This window comes from Nothobranchius furzeri, chromosome 14 (assembly GCF_043380555.1).
Source record: "Nothobranchius furzeri strain GRZ-AD chromosome 14, NfurGRZ-RIMD1, whole genome shotgun sequence".
NCBI lineage: Eukaryota > Metazoa > Chordata > Actinopteri > Cyprinodontiformes > Nothobranchiidae > Nothobranchius > Nothobranchius furzeri.
Genome location: NC_091754.1, coordinates 3,009,179 through 3,025,450, shown reverse-complemented (window position 1 = coordinate 3,025,450; position 16,272 = coordinate 3,009,179). Strand labels below are relative to the sequence as shown.

Below are 16,272 nucleotides of genomic sequence, written 5' to 3'. Positions count from 1 at the left end.
GTTAAGACTCACACCCACGGCGAGGCGTCCCCCAAGTACTACGGCCCTCGCCATTGGAACGGGCTGCCGGAGGACCTCAGGGCCGAAGGGAACGTCCAGGCTTTTAAGAAAAGGCTCAAGACCCACCTTTTCAGCTTAGCTTTTAACTGATTACTATTTATCTAGTCTGTTTAACTGTATCACCTGTCATATTTGTTTATTTACATATACCTATTTATCTCTTTTACTTAATGTTATTATTTTATTTACATCTTAGTGTTTTTATATGATTATGTTTTCTTTTACTATCTTTATAATCACTTTTTATCAGTTACTTTCTATCCATATTAGCTTTTGTTATTTTACATGTTATATATTTTAATCCTCCAGTGTTTCCTCTGCGGAGCCCTCTGCCTTGGGGCCGGTGGTCGGCGGCGGCGGCCGGGGCGCTCCTCGGGTAGTGCCCGAGCAGTGGTGGGGGTCTCTGCCCTCCCTCCCTGGGCTTCATGGGCCGGTGTCTTGGCTGCTGCCGTGGATCTGTTGCTGTCGAGGCAGACGGCTCCGCTAATGATGTGTCGTCCATTACCTGACCCATCTGAACCCAGCCTATTGTTCACTCTGTTGTTCACGTGTGTGTGTGTGTGTGTGTGTGTGTGTGTGTGTGTGCGCACGTGTGTGTGTGTGTGTGTGTGTGTGTGTGAGTGTGTGGGTGAGTGAGTGTGTGTGTGAGTGTGTGTGTGTGTGTGTGTGTGTGTGTGTGTGTGTGTGAGTGTGTGTGTGTGTGTGTGTGTGAGTGTGTGAGTGTGTGTGTGTGTGTGTGAGTGTGTGGTGTGTGTGTGTGTGTGTGTGTGTGTGTGTGTGAGTGTGTGTGTGTGTGTGTGTGTGTGTGTGTGTGAGTGTGTGGGTGTGTGTGTGTGTGTGTGTGTGTGTGTGTGTGTGTGTGTGTGTGTGTGTGTGTGTGTGTGTGTGTGTGTGTGAGTGTGTGGGTGAGTGAGTGTACGTTCACCTTGGAAATTGGTTGTGGGAGGGGAACTGGGATGGGAATATGGGACCTATGGGGCCATTTTAATCTGTGAAGCACTTTGAGTTGTGTGTTTTTGTATGAAAAGTGCTGTATAAATAAAGTTGATTTGATTTGATTAGATTAGTAGGTCATCTAAACACGACGCACCTTTTTGATCTGTTTAAAGCGTAATATTGTAAAGTGGTTCATTTGTGTTTTTTGTGAAATGTCTTTGTTTCAACAGAGAGGGAGGTCGGGATCCTCATCTTTGCAGCAGACTGCATCCCACCTCCTGGGTTTCATCAGTCCTGCCACATCGAATTGAACGACCAGGAGCCAGAACTCGCAGGCCGCCGTACTCATCTACTGGCCTCTTTCTACCCAGGGAGGTCAGTGAGGTCATGGAGTTTAAGGAACTAACACACACTGCAGTAACGGTGTCTCTGGCCTTTGGAGAGGATTAGAGCAGAGACCTCTGGCTCAGAGTCAAACACTCTCAGCAGAAACTTCTCTGGATATTAAAGTCTTTTTCTTACGGTCCTGCTTGCTTTCTGGACGTTTCCAGCTCCACACAGACGCATCACTGTGACAAAATGTTGGTGCTGGTTGAATTCCTGGTTTCAGCTGAAGAGCCGGCCTGTGCATCACCTTTTATGGTCTGTGTCACACAAATACAATGCTTTCTTATCGTTGTTGCAACCAAGTGCAGTCTCAGACCTTCCTTTCCAGCCTGGAGCCTGTTGTGTCCCTCTGGTGGTCACACAGGAGAAGTGTGTCTCCATATTACCAAGTTAAAGATAGAATAATCCAACAATTTTAATCTCCATCCATCATTCCTGTACTTGTCACCTAATAAAGACGGTGACAAATGTGAAGCTGCAGAAACAGAGTTAAATCCGTGTTAAAGCGATGATGAGTATTTTCACTGCCAACAGGGGGCAGCACACAACTAAATCATTGCCAACAACCAGTATTTTTGTGTCTGAGTAAAACAAATGGATGGCCATTAGGGTCAAAACGTCCTGAGCATGCAACCTCCAGCAAACACATCAGACTCCCTTTCACCACTGGTAAGAAGTGAGGAGGTAGATGTGCACGACGAAGCATGCAGGAGCTGCTGCTGGGGTCATGAATCACGTTTGACTTTGGGCTTCAAACTGTTTGAAAACACAAATTCTGCCCTCAAAGAAGAAGTTCAGTCAAGGTTTTGATTTCCACGGAAACTTTGTTCAGGTCAAAAAACCTGGCACAATACTCAAAATCTCACTCATGTTCTGCCTAATAAAGGTCTTATACCACACACACACACACACGCACACACACACACACACACACACACACGCATGCACGGGAACATCCCTCACTCTGCGGGTCATTAGAGACACAGCCTGGGTTTGAACCAGTTCAGCCACAGATTGGTTTACGCGTGAGCTTCTTTTGTAGTTTTCTAGTCGTGACACGACACCACCACTCGGACGTCTGACACACAACAATCGGAAAGGCCTCGTGGGCGAGTCAGCGTTTAGACTCAAAGCAAACTGCTGTCAAGGTGAGACAGCTTCATGAAACGCACAATCACTAGGTGATAAAACCTGAAACTGTGGTTTTAAAAACTGGGCCAGAGTCTATGAAAGAACAAATCAAGATCAGTGCGTTCATAATTTATTCTCACTGAAGTCTGGTTCTGTCGTGTTGATGTTCCAGCGTTTGTGGAATGAAACTGGACCAAATACGTTAGCTGTGCAGAATCATGCCACACCAGGAGAACGCGACACAAAAGGATTAAAATAAAATAATCAATTCTAAAGTTTAGCGTGTAGAAAACAATCCCATGTGAAAAACATCCGTGTCTGTACATGCAATGCTGCATATAAACACTAGAGGGCAGTGTTGCACTGCTGGCTGAATCAACCTAGCCTAGTGACCTAGAACAAACTGTATATTTTGGCTGACTAACCATCAACCCACACCTCACAATAGCTGTAAAAAACACATTCTCCTTCAAAATAAAAGGTTTTCATGGTACAAAACACACATGTTGCATCAAGTTTAGGAAGGCAAGTTGCAGAAGCAGTGTGGTGGTGGTGTGGATATTTCTGTAAAAGCAGATGTCCTGCTAGGTTACTTATCTAGAAGCAGCTGAGAGTTGAATAATGTGGTTATAAGGTCATGTTTAAACAGCTCGGAGGCCATGTCCCACAGAGAGAAGGGCGAAACCATCGACTACACATACTGAACGAGTCACACATGGTTTCTGAAGAGCCGAACTGAAGCCCAGTGGGCGGTTCCCACCCCTGCCATGGGCCGCATCTCGTCACTCAGGGAAAATATACAAATTGGGGTGGAGAGCAGGGTTGTGAGGATGGGGGCAGATGATTGACACCTGTCAAACTCGGAGCCGATATAGCTTAGAGATAACTGAAGCTAACCGAAGCTAACAAAGGTCGAAGGGCGTTTGGAGCCAGAAAACTGCAGCTGGGTGACTCTGTTACCACCTGCCTTCTAGGCTGTAAACTTTTAACACGAGGCAGAGCTGAGAGCTTTTCTGGAGCAAGCAGCAGGTGAGCCTCTAGCACTAGCACTGATGCTACCTGTCAATCAAAAGGACACGCTGAGGTTTTAATTACATCTAAATGGAAGAGTTCCTGGATGGGTTGTAACTGCAATCAATGCCACAGCTTTGTCCAACAATTTCACCAATGACCTCCAAACACAAACACACTAGAGGCACATTGGTCAAGTTCAGAGAATTTAATTAAACGTCTGTTCACAAGTTTACGTTTTTAAAGCTGCAGTTTGTCTAAAAGTGGAACACACCATCAATCTTCTGAATGTCTGAAAATCAGATCAACAGAAACCAGCAGGTGTCAGCATGGCGGTGGACGTTGATGATTTGTTTAGTTTTTTTCCCAGAGGTGTGACCAAGTCACTGCTTTGTGAGTCACAAGTCTTTCCAGTCAAGTCTTGAGTCAAGTCCAAGTCAAAGACAACCAAGTACAAGTCGAGTCCAAAGTCAATGATGTGGAAGTCCAAGTCCTTAACTTTGAATATTCAGGTCATAATCAAGTCATCTGTCCAACTTCAACTTAATGACAACGATATTAAATAAATCCCAGAAATAAAGCAGAAAATGCAACTGATTATAAACAAAGAGCTGCTGCAGTCAGCAGTAAATCAAACCCAGAACAAGGAATGATTCATGATTTTTGTCCAAGTCGGGCCACTTTTGTGCTAAAATATCAAATATGCTCAAGTCATCATCAAGTCAACAGATGCAAGTCGATTCAAGTCGCAAGTCATTGGCGTTCAAGTCCGAGTCAAGTCGTAAGTCTTTATCAGTTTTATTAAGTCAAGTCAGAAGTCATTAAAAAAAATGACACGAGTCTGACTCGAGTCCAAGCATGGACGTAATGGGGGGGGGGGGGGGGGGGGGTGTCTGACCCCTGCACTTTTACCATCCAAAAACAACATTACGCTATATTAAACTGACACAGGTTGAGCTCTAGGACCAAGCGGAAAACAACCGTTTGTGTTGAAGCCCCCTCACCATGTCCCCCCCCCCCCCCCACACACACACTTCTAAAGTGAAAATTACGTCCATGAGTCCAAGTCATGTGACTTGACTCCACACCTCTGTTTTTGTCTAGGACCTGCTCAGTCCCTAACCCACGAACCCTAACTCAGGAACACTATAGTATAAAGTGAGGTTTGAGGTAATTGTACCCCCCTTGTCTCTGTGCTGCAGCACGTGAGAGGATATCAACAATACCCCCCCCCCACACCCCCCCCCCCCCCCCACACACACACACACATGCACGTTGGGTCCAGCCTAGTGGTCTCACCACCTGGCGCGTCCCGTTACGCACGGACCGTTTTCAAACACCGGGCAGTTTTCACAGCTCTACACGCGCCCACTTCCGGATTTCCCCACCACGAGCACACACGCGCGCGCGTGCACCCATCTACCCCTGAGCTCGGGAGAGAACCACTCGGCATGTTCCGTGAGGGGATGACGACACACGACCGGTGACAGCAGGACTCGGGGGAGCGGACGTGCCGCAGGAACCGGAGCGGTCTCGGATCACCCCCGAGCATCTAGGTGATTCGGCGCGTGTTCGTGTCCGCGTGGCCGCTTTTCCACGGAGTTCCTCCATCCAGCAGACACTTTCTGGTCCGCAGCTCGTTTCTGGATCCCTTCTGCTTTTCCAAACTTCATTTCGGGAGCGCCAGGATGAAGTTGGACACCGGCTCAGTTCTGCGGAGACAGACGCTCCTATGGTTCTTCATAGGTGAGTCCCACGCGCTCAGCACGCGCTGTTACGGTAATGAATGGTTCATTATGAAACGACGCATTTCAGACCTCACTGTGCAGAATAATTAGGTTAATAATCTTAATCTGGCGCCTCTTCATGAGAGGAAATAAAAAGTTGGAGTAACCTGATAATGAATGACTTTATTATTCTGCTCTGAACACCTGAGCGAGTTTGGACGGCTGGTGGAAAACTCTGGTCCAGCAGTGAGGATCTGGTTTAGCTGACATGCTCGTGATCTTTAAACTTTATTTAAATCTGTTTATGAAACAGAAACGTTCAAACAACAGGTTTGGTTTTTGTGGTTTTCTTCAATTTCATGTTCTCAAATTATTCAACATCCTTCCCTAAAGAGGACATCGGCTTCTTGAGCTCTTCATTTTAGATCTGTTATTATTATTTTAAAAAGTCTTAGTTTTATTATTTATTTAGTGACATTTTCTCCTAAACATTAAATGCTTACATTTGATGTCATAGAATAAAAACAGATAAGCTCGTTTTAGCTCCCAGTTCACCCAGTCCTGTTTATAAATCAGGTTGGCATGTGGGTGGAAACGCCATAGATTCTCCTGTCAGAATGGCTCTTATTTCCTTTGGGAGGTTTTAGTCAAATCTGCAATTCTCTGGATGACGTCGGTCTGTTATGAGCTGGAAACCTCCTGTAAACTCACCAAAACATCTAAAGCAAATACAAGAAAATAAAAACCAGGTTCTCAGGAGTTTATGATCCCTGTGATGAAATAAAAGTCAAAAGATTTGTGTCTAGATGGAGAACATTTGATCACACAGCTCTCCTGGGAAAGCCTCAGATTTCCCCTGGAAGAGTTGGAAAAGGCAGCTGGAGAGGGAGGTGGCTCAGGGATGTCTGAAGATGAGGAGGGGAAACGCAGAATCATATTTGAGTTATTCTGCATTCAAAATGTCTTTATAAAAAAGCTGCAAAAGAAACTCTGTTAGTCGACTGCAGACGTAGAACAGACTCAACAAAAACACAAACTGGCTCACAGCAGAGGTTAAAGTGATGCTCATGCATAAATATGCTTCTGTTTTTCTCTTCTGCATTCAGGATTTGTCCTTTGGCTACAGAAATCTTCCACTGGAGCTTAAATAGAAGCCGCGGATCAGAACTAACTCAGAAAGCTTCCTTTTTACTGGAGGACAGACTGAATCAGCCCAGACTAACCCTAACCCTAACCCACTCAAATGAACAATAAATGACCGTTTGCTCAGCAGATTGCTTGCTGAGCTCCCGCTTTTATTTATTTCTCAGAACTATCACGTTCAAAAAAATATGATGGAGGGGACAAAAATGGAGGGAATGAGTCTCTAGAAGTAAAGTAATGCTAACCTTTAATAATGAGATAGCGCTGCCCTTACATAGGCGTAGCCGTGGCGGCTCGCCACGGCTGAAATCCCAGCGCCACGCCTGCAAAATCCCGTTTTATAGATTTTTTTGTAATTAATTTTTTTGCGCTGTTTCCCAAAGAAGCAGCGGGAACTTCTCTGTTGGTGCTTGTGATCACAGCCGGCAGGCAGCAAGGAGGAGGAGGCAGGGCAGGGTGGTTACAGCTAGGGATGAGCCACGGATAAAGCATTTTTGACGAATGCGAGCATGAAACGAGTAAAACTCGTAAATATCTGTAATCGTGCTGAAGGAAAATCCTCATTGGGTAACTGACTGCCTTCACGCTCTGTGATTGGCCAGTCACATGGAGCGCCCGCCCCTCCCAACACACAAAACTCTGCTCCGGCACACACACACACACACACACACACAGACACACACACAGACAGTAACAGATCTCTCTGTGATTGCTTCACTGTCGCTCACGCTTCTTCAGAACTCCCTCGGTTTTCTTCAGCTTGCCTCTTTTTCGGTTGAATATTTAAAGTTACTTTTTTCGTAACGTACGTACGTGGTGCATTTGACAAGACAGAGCTGAAAACGGCTCGAGCTGCGTCGGTCTCTGCCTCCGCTCCGGTCGGGTTTTTTAAAAATTATTTTCTCTCTCTCTCTCTCTCTCTCTCTCTCTCTCTCTCTCTCTCTCTCTCTCTCTCTCTCTCTCTCTCTCTCTCTCTCTCTCTCTCTCCTCTCTCTCTCTCCCTCTCTCTCTCTCTCTCTCTCTCTCTCTCTCTCTCTCTCTCTCTCACACACACACACACACCTCAATCAACATTGTTTTAACTGTGTGTGGGGAAAATGACAACAACATTAGGTAAAAATCTGTTTGATCAAATTAAAATTAAAATACTTTAAAAAGTTGTGTCTGGTTCTAGTATTTCATATTTCCTAGTTCCTACTGCATGAGTTCAGATGTATTAATTCATGCACTTAAATATTAATGTTCTGATTTTACTGAAAAACTTGTTCTGTAATAGTTCCTTTACTGTTGTGGTCAAAAATATTTATGAGGCTGCTCTGTAAATAGTTTTCAAATAAACAATACACATAGCAACTTCTGATCAGTCCATATCAATTTCAGATTTAAAACAATATATTGATGTAAGCCACACCCACTAATGTCCAAATAATAAATAATAAGGTGCATTCATCTGTGTATCTCCTTTGATCCACATTAGTGGTATTTTCAGCACCAGAACATTGAAGCAAAGAAACAGATTCCTGAGTTTATGTTAGTAATTTGATTTATTAGGTGCATCTGACCTGTTCTATTTTTCTCTGAAATGAGATCAAACCAGTGCTTCTATGGGTTGTCTCCACTCTGCACTAGAAACATGTACTTTATTATAATGTTCACTGTAATGCATCTCGATGTTCTTAACACATAAATTAAATCAAAGATATTGGTCAATAAGGCCAAATATGTACATTTGTGTTTCAGTCATTTTTATACTGGCTTAAAAATACTTCATTAACTCTACTAAGCAGGGGTGTAGATGGTTTTTAATAGGGCCAGCCGGTCTTGGACCAAAATACAGGAGCCAGAAAGTCACTTAAAGGGGGCAGAAGGAGATGTTTTTCCAGACGTCAAGAAAAATGTGTGCAAAGTGTGTCACTGAGAGTTTAAAACTAAAATTATTCTTGTGCAAATATTGGTGTATTCACCTTTAATAGTTATTAAAATGCAGCAGTTGCTGGATTGGTGCAGTTCAAAGTGGAGTGCATCAAATAAAAAAATATTAACATAAAGGTGAGATGTGTCATAACGTAACGTTTCAAATTTATGTTGGAGAAAATGCAGGCTAGTGGGAGACTTCTCACATATACTTTTGTTCTGCCCTAAATTCATACCATTCTGGGAAGGTGTTAGGGAGAAATTGAAAGAACCTTGAAGGTGAAATTCCAATTTAAGTTAGAATGGTTTGTACTGGGAATGTTATACCAAAAATCATACACACATAATGGAGACATACATAATCAGAATTCTGCTTATGACTGCCAAGAAGTGTATTACAGTTTTATGGCTGGACACAGAACCCCCAAGGGTGGCACAGTGGAGAGACAGAGTTAGACAGGTCTACAAAATGGAACAAATTAATGCAAGACTATGACTGGGACTAGGGAAATGAGAAAAAAATTGGGAACCAAAAAGCAAATGTTAGAAAGATAGTACTCTCATGTAAAAATTATTTTTATAAATTTTTTATTTGTTATTTATGTATTTTTTTTTCTTTTGGGTGAGTTATTTAGCTAGATCAAAGTAAAATGTAGAATGTAGTAGAGAGCAGATACGATGAATACAGAGAAAGCTTGTCAGAACTATATGTACTGATTGGTGATTTGGTTAAGTTGGATAGATCTTATGGCCACAAGGAAATTTGAACTTTGTTCAGGGAAACACTGCCCTGGAGAAGGGAAGAAGAAACTCAAATGCATCTCCATGTAAATGTTGTTGTTCTAATTCAAAAATAAAAAGTTCCAAAAAAAAAAAAGACAAAGATTCATGTTTAATCCACAGAGTTTTAAGTAACTGTGAGTTGAATATTTTAAGTAGCATTTACATAATATGCAACCAAGTTCATATTAATCAGTCATAACAAGTTTAATACACTTAAAAAGAAGGAAAATGTTACTTTCACTCAATATTTTTAAGTAAAGATAACTTTTGAGAACTTTTTAAGTTTACACTACTCATTCCAATTAATTATTTTGAGCATTCGGGTTTACATATGACCATAAAAATCAGGTGTATAATACATAGGAGCGGGTCTAAGTCTCTGGGCGACGCCATATTAGACACCGTGTTTCTTTCTACGGGAGCCCATGAGGACACAATGTGTTTACTGATTTGTAACAAAAGGTTATAAAACTTTTGCCTTTCTTAAATGTTTTACACGTTTACCTCTTCACTTGTTGCCAGTGATGAAAGGGAGTCTGATGTTCTTGTTATTTAGCTAAAGTTTGCACTCCCCAGGGCTTTTTGACCCTAATGGCCATCCGTTGGTAATGTCTTACTCCAACACAAAACTATTGCTTGCTTGCAATGATTTAGGGATCTACTGCCCCCTATCCCCAAGATAATACACACTGTCACTTTAAATTCATATCTGGAGCTTTTACAGAATAAATGCTTTTCTTTCAATCTTTAAATGTTTGATACCTGAAACCAGTCACTCAGTTAAGAATATAAAAACTCACAGTAGCCCGTCCAGCTGCGTTATTCTTGGACTCTCTTTGTTACCGTGGTGTTCAGGTGAGCTCTGTGTCTCGTTTCCTGTAACTGAAGCACAAATGGCTGCAGGTGTTCTGGTTTAGGATCATCATCTCCACCGGCGGAGCTCCCTTTGCTCCCGCTGAAAGAGTCTAAATACAAACATGGCTCGGAGAGAAACAGCTTTAATTTACGTAAAACTAATTTAAAAAGTCTGATTATTCATCGAGTTCATAGAATTCAGCGTAGATGAAAGCAGTGAGTTACTCTTGTCAACAAGAGCGGCTCAGATAGTTCCTCTAATCCTTTTTCTCTGAGGTGAAGCTGTTTCAAGTGACAACCTTGGATTTGATATAAATTCATGTAAACAAGCAGAAGAAACTTTTGGCATCTTAACAGCTGCAGCATTAAAATGTTTTACACCAAATCGGCCTCAGAAGGAACCACAGGACTGTATGATATGCAGGAAAAAGCATGGAAAGAAAATATGTTTTTATTTTACTTGTTGAAAAGTTTCCTAATTCTGTAGAGTTGAGCAATTTAGACGCGTTTCTACTGTTAAAGTAACAACAGATATCTATTTTTTTTAACTTTAACATCCATCTCAGTGATTGTTGAGTTAGAAACTAGACCAGTTTCATATCTGAAACCACTCTGCTGCACTTGATGGTTTTTTTAGAACAGGGAACCTTTATAGGGGGCGCTGTTAACCAGCTTTATGGCTGTTAGCTGTAGCGGTTAGCATTTTTAGTTTGCCAATCATCAATAAAAAGCACAAGAAACAAAAAAAAAAAGAAGTTTGCTTTTCTGTTGGCATCATGGCAGAGCCTTGAAGTAAAAGTGAGAGAGCAATGTCTTTGGAGGTGAAGCAAAGAGCTAAAACCAGAACATCGGCGCGGCCTAGCTATCCTAGGTCTGAGGGAGCTAAAAGAGGCTATAAATTCACACACCGATGGTGACTTGGCTTTGTTGCTACTGCACTGGTAAGTAATAATATTTTTCATCCAAAAGTGTGGATCTTTTTACTTCGTGGCTTATTTTAGTATTAGTTGGCTCATGTTAGTGTTAGCATGTTGTTAGTGGCTCCGGACCAGGAATGAGCTCCCCTGCCCCGCCATCACCTGCTGGAGACCGTTGCGCTGCTGCGGGCCGGCTCCGGCCCAGGTTTCAGCTCCTCTGTCCCGCTGGGAGGGTTTTAAACACCGCCATCACCTGCTGCAGCCTGTGGCGGGGTGCTGCAGGCGCTCTCCCTGCCCGCTGGGAGGGTATGAAACACCGCCATCCTCTGCTGGAAACTGTGGCTCGCTGCTGCGATTGACTTATTCTGTTATTGTTACCGGTACTTGTCTTGCAGTGTGAAATGCTTGGTCTCAGATTTTGTAAGAAAAATAATAAAATTTCCCCCCAAAATGTGGCTTATACTCCAGTGCGAATTATATATGTTTTTTTCTTCTTCATTACTACATTTTATGGCTGGTGCAACTTATACTCCAGAGCGACTTATACTCCGGAACATACGGTATATATATATATATATATATATATATATATATATATATATATATATATATATATATACATATATATATATATATATATATATATGTATATATATATATATATATATATATATATATATATATATATATATATATATATATATTACAGAATATCAATCATAGACCTGCCCACTCCAGCTGCTTTGTTCCAGTCACATGACCCTGTGTTGTGTTTGCAACTGAACTGACCCACTCTGACCAGTACCTTGTAGAAAGTAGCTACTTCTCTAATAATTGATTTTCTATATTATTTCATTGTGTTCATTTCTCAATTCTAATTTTGCTTATCATTTATTTTTCTTGCACCAAGTACCGCAGCAATTTCCTAAAGTTGGGATTCTTGCGTACGCTCCGGACAAAACCTTCTGATTCCTGATATCTATATCTATCTATATCTATATCTATCTATATCTATATCTATCCGTCTGAGTTTTTTTATGAATGGCCATTATAAAGCAGTCCGACTGATTCAAGTACTGCTGTGGTTGATTTCCTGTGAGGTGTCACCCACTGAAAAGGTTTTTAGCTGCCAGCATACTCAAGGTTGTCCATTTTTCTTTGGGGATTTGGTCTCATGTCCAAGTTAAGCCTTAAACTATTCAGAAGAGGTGATTTTCTAAACAATAGCAGGCCTTTGTGTTCTTCTGTTCTGCTCGCGAGTGTAAAGCAAACTGAAGGGGATGGTTATGAGGTGCGTCACAAATTAGACGGGGTGGAGAGCCAGCGACAGCTAGGCTTACTTTAGGAAGACAGAAGGAGATAAACGAGATAGGTGGGACTGGATAGTGAACGTTCCAACTGAGCTGATGTATTACTGTGCCTGCTTTGTATGGAGTACAAGTCGTGGTGCTTTTTCTTGTGAGCATCCTGCTGCAGATCCGCCCACGGGACTTTGGCTAATTAGGTAGAAGCTAAGCAAAGACGAAAAGGAGGAGAAATGCTAAGAAAAACAGCCTCACCCTGGTTTAACTGCAGTTTTATAATGTGCACATAGTTTTCCTTCTTTTCAGTTTCAACTTTCAGAAATAAGATCTGCAGAAACACGTATCTTGGGTTCCACAAACACAAACATGACTGAAGTACCTGTTAAACTTTTTGGTAGCCAAACACAGCTCAGCCTAGTACTTAGAGTAAGTACCAGTACTTGCAGGGGTAGGGTACCTGATAGGGTATTTTCATAGTATTTATGAGGATTGTGTAATCTGTACTTGGAGGAGTACATGCAGGATGAACATCCTGTACGTTCCCGTTGAATACTGAGTACATACTAGGGATAGTCAGTAAGTCAAAAATGAATCGTTATCAAATTTTCTGACTAACCAATATCATTGTTCTCATGTCATACATTTGGTAACTAAAACAAATGATAAGGTGTGTGTGGGTTGGGGACATCCGTGTCCCCTTTAAGAAGCTGTAGGACCTCGAGTCACATGACAACGTGACGGCCCCATCTAGTGGCCAGCTTTTTTTTTGCACATACATGTGGTTATCGCCCATTTATCGTTATAAAGGTGAACTCACTAATATACCATGATATTGATTTTAGGCCATAAAGCCCAGCCCCATATACCCAGTACTAGACCAGTATGCATCTATAAGTATCAGGCTGTACTTGTTGCTACTAACCTTCCTCTGTTCGGCTCATCAAACAGCAGTTTTTGTGGCACTAAAAGCAAACGATTCCTTCCATACTTGTTGGACAGGATTCCCGAAGGCGCAGCTGTAATTGAGGAGCAGACTTGTTTCGTGTGAGCTGAAGTTTTGAAGGACGCTTGGAGTTTCTGACAGTTAATGATTAGTTGTAGATTTTTAGCTATGCTGGAGGACAACTGTCCCTCTTGTCAGGAGTGGATTTCTAACAAACTAGCCATCCATGTCTGTCCAATTAGCCCAACTTTACCAATGCAACCATTGAAAGATGAAATAATGCACGATTTTCCTGGAGGATTGCTTTATAATGAAGCTCTGAGTGTTAGCAGCACCGCTTTAGGGCGTCTTGAACACAGTGACAGAATTGTTGTGGCTGTAAAACAGAATCGGTCCAATTTGTCTCAGCAGAAATCTTCTGAAGGAAATGTTGCGACGGAGATTTGATCTCATGTAGATCCTTGTAGGAAGACAAGGTTACCAAAAGACCACATCTGGAAAAGAATGTCTCAGAATAATAAATCTACCAAAGTTTGTGCTTCTGAGGTCCTCGGGTCAAGTTCCCTCACCCAGGTCTCAGGACATCAGACTCACCAGGACCTGATAAACTACATTCATCAGACCTTTGCTGAACAATAAAAATAAACTTTTCTAGGAAAATTCCAGAAAAAAATAAGTAAAGTGGTTCTTCCCATGTCTGCACGCACACGGACCGTCCTAGGACCAATCAGAGCAACGGACAATGTCATATATTCATCGCAGTGAAAATCGGTCAACTGGGCAGCCCACCATACAGTTGAAGAAGCACCTCTGTCTGCTCCGGTCTCAAAGAAAGGCTCAAGTCTAAATCGTCCGATGTTTCAAACCAGCGCCGATCCTGAGCCCCTGCCATCGTCGTCTGGCTCCGTCGCAGCTCTGCCATCATCGTAGAAATATTTTTAAAAGCTCTGCCCTAATGGCGCCAAGCCCGCCCAACAAACAGAGCACTGTGATTGGCCTGGCCTACCATTAGCCAAGCCAATGGTAGACCTGCTGAAGCTACGGATGTTCATGGTGGGACCGTTCTAGCGCTAAGTCTTTTTGCTATGGTCTGTCTAGAGTTCTAGGCTAGCAGGAGTGGTGAACAGATGAAAATTAAAAAGCTCTGCTGCGTCCTGGAGCTCAACAGGTCTTAAAGAAACATCTGGTGCTTTAGAGGAAACCCTGGTGCCGACCACCATCTACTCCGAGCAAACTGCTGTCAGGGATTTGAACCAGTGACCTTCACTTCTTCTATTGTGTTTGTAACAAGGACTTCATAAAACATCTCTGCACACTATAGGACAGTACTCACTCCTGGTCCTGGGGAGCTCCACTACTCCAACACACCTGATTCAGTGGCTGATTCACCTGTGCAGCAGCTCAGCAGGCTCTGTTAATCACCTGCTGGTTGAAACCAGGTGTGTTGGAACAAAAACATGCTGGATACAGGCCTTCCAGGACCAGCAGTGAGGACCACGGCAGACACGTGGACATCCGCCCACAGGCCTGAATTATAGGTCTCTGGGAAAAAACGAATATAAATAGTAAGAATTAAAACCTCATATCAGCACTTCTCTGATTATTCGTCTTTCTGCCACTTGTGATGCGTAGCTTACCCATTTTCTGGAGGGGATTTAGAGGCAAATGAAGCAAGGCAGAGCAGAAAATCCCTTTTGAAGACTGACATTAGAAATATAATTGCAGCCAATCCGGAGGTCATTCCGTGGAGTTTAACAAATTAATCTCAAGAGGAAATATTCTCATGCAACAAGGTCATTCTTTTTATTTCATATACAGACCTTCAAAATGCTGGATGGACAGATTTCCTGCCTCACATGCATGAGAGGAGGTTAATCTCCACCCTTGTAAACTGGGACAAACAGCTCCGCTCGTTTAACAGCTCACCTGTCTGCAACCGCTGAGCATCAAATATCGCTGTGACCTCAGCTAACCGAGACGTCTCATTGCTCTCCCGCTACCTCCGTACGATTGGCCGGGCCGAGCTTCCCCTTCAGCGTTTTCTCACAAAAAAGAGATTAATAACAGCGATCATCTTCTCCATGAGCCTTCTTTTGATGATTTGGTGTAATTAAATCAGCATCATCTAATAATGCCCTAAAAACGGAGATTGTTTCTGTCCTCCCACCCTAGCCAGCTTCCTGTTCCCTTCTGTCTTCCATCTGTCGGGCTTTTCTGATCCTAGAGCTTCATCATCTGTTTTCTGTCAGACACAAACACAGGAGGTTGGTGTAGGAGATGGCTCGTGTTCAGCCTGCATGAAACACTCAGAGTGGACGATTATTTAACAACATGTTTCTTCAGTGTACCTGCTCTTTAAAAAGTGAGTGGTTGCTTTTAAAGAAATCATGTTTTTAATGTACACACCTGTTGGAAAATGACGTAAGAGTCTGAACTACAGGTGCAGATCTGTCTGTTTGATGGCCAGTTACGACGAGTGTGTGTGTGTGTGTGTGTGTGTGTGTGTGTGTGTGTGTGTGTGTGTGTGTGTGTGTGTGTGTGAGATATATATCCATGTATGCATTTGTAAAGCAGTAACCCCGTTCTCACTGCTACGCCTCAGCAGCTAATTAAGCAGCTTCCAGGCTGTGTGACTTAATGAAGCGTGTGTGTGTGTGTGTGTGTGTGTGTGTGTGTGTGTGTGTGTGTGTGTGCCCTGTTCATAGTAGCCATTATTATTTATCCTGATGCCAAAGAGGCCATATTTGAAGACCTTGAAACTGAGGTTGTGAACGGCAGTAGCTCAGGAGGAGCGGGTTGTTCAGTAATCGGAAGGTTGCAGGTTCGATCCCGGCTCCAGCCAGAGAATGCTGCTGTTGTGTCCTTGGGCTAGACACTTAACCCACCTTGCCTGCTGGTGGTCGGAGGGACCGGTGGCGCCAGTGCTCGGCAGCCTCGCCTCTGTCAGTGTGCCCCAGGGCGGCTGTGGCTACATGGTAGCTCATCCCCACCAGCGTGTGAATGGGTGGAAGACTGTATTGTGAAGCGCCTGGGGCTTGTAGAACTCTAAGAAGGAGCTATACAAATACAGACCATTTACCATTCCTTCAACACTCTCACAGGCTTTACTCTGTTGCTCCAGCTGCCTTCTTAACCTTTTCTTCTAACACTGAAGATTACTA

At 43.0% G+C, this 16,272-nt stretch overlaps 1 protein-coding gene across 1 annotated transcript in view; it reads left to right on the top strand.

The window, feature by feature from the left end:
- The first annotated feature begins 4,787 nt into the window (after positions 1 to 4,787).
- The window catches only part of ramp1 (receptor activity modifying protein 1), a 114,010-nt gene continuing 102,525 nt past the window's right edge, over positions 4,788 to 16,272 (top strand). Inside the window, exon 1 of the mRNA XM_015965526.3 lies at positions 4,788 to 5,271. Coding sequence (XP_015821012.1) covers positions 5,214 to 5,271 — 58 coding nt within the window. The 5' untranslated portion in view covers positions 4,788 to 5,213. The remainder of the gene's footprint in view (positions 5,272 to 16,272) is intronic.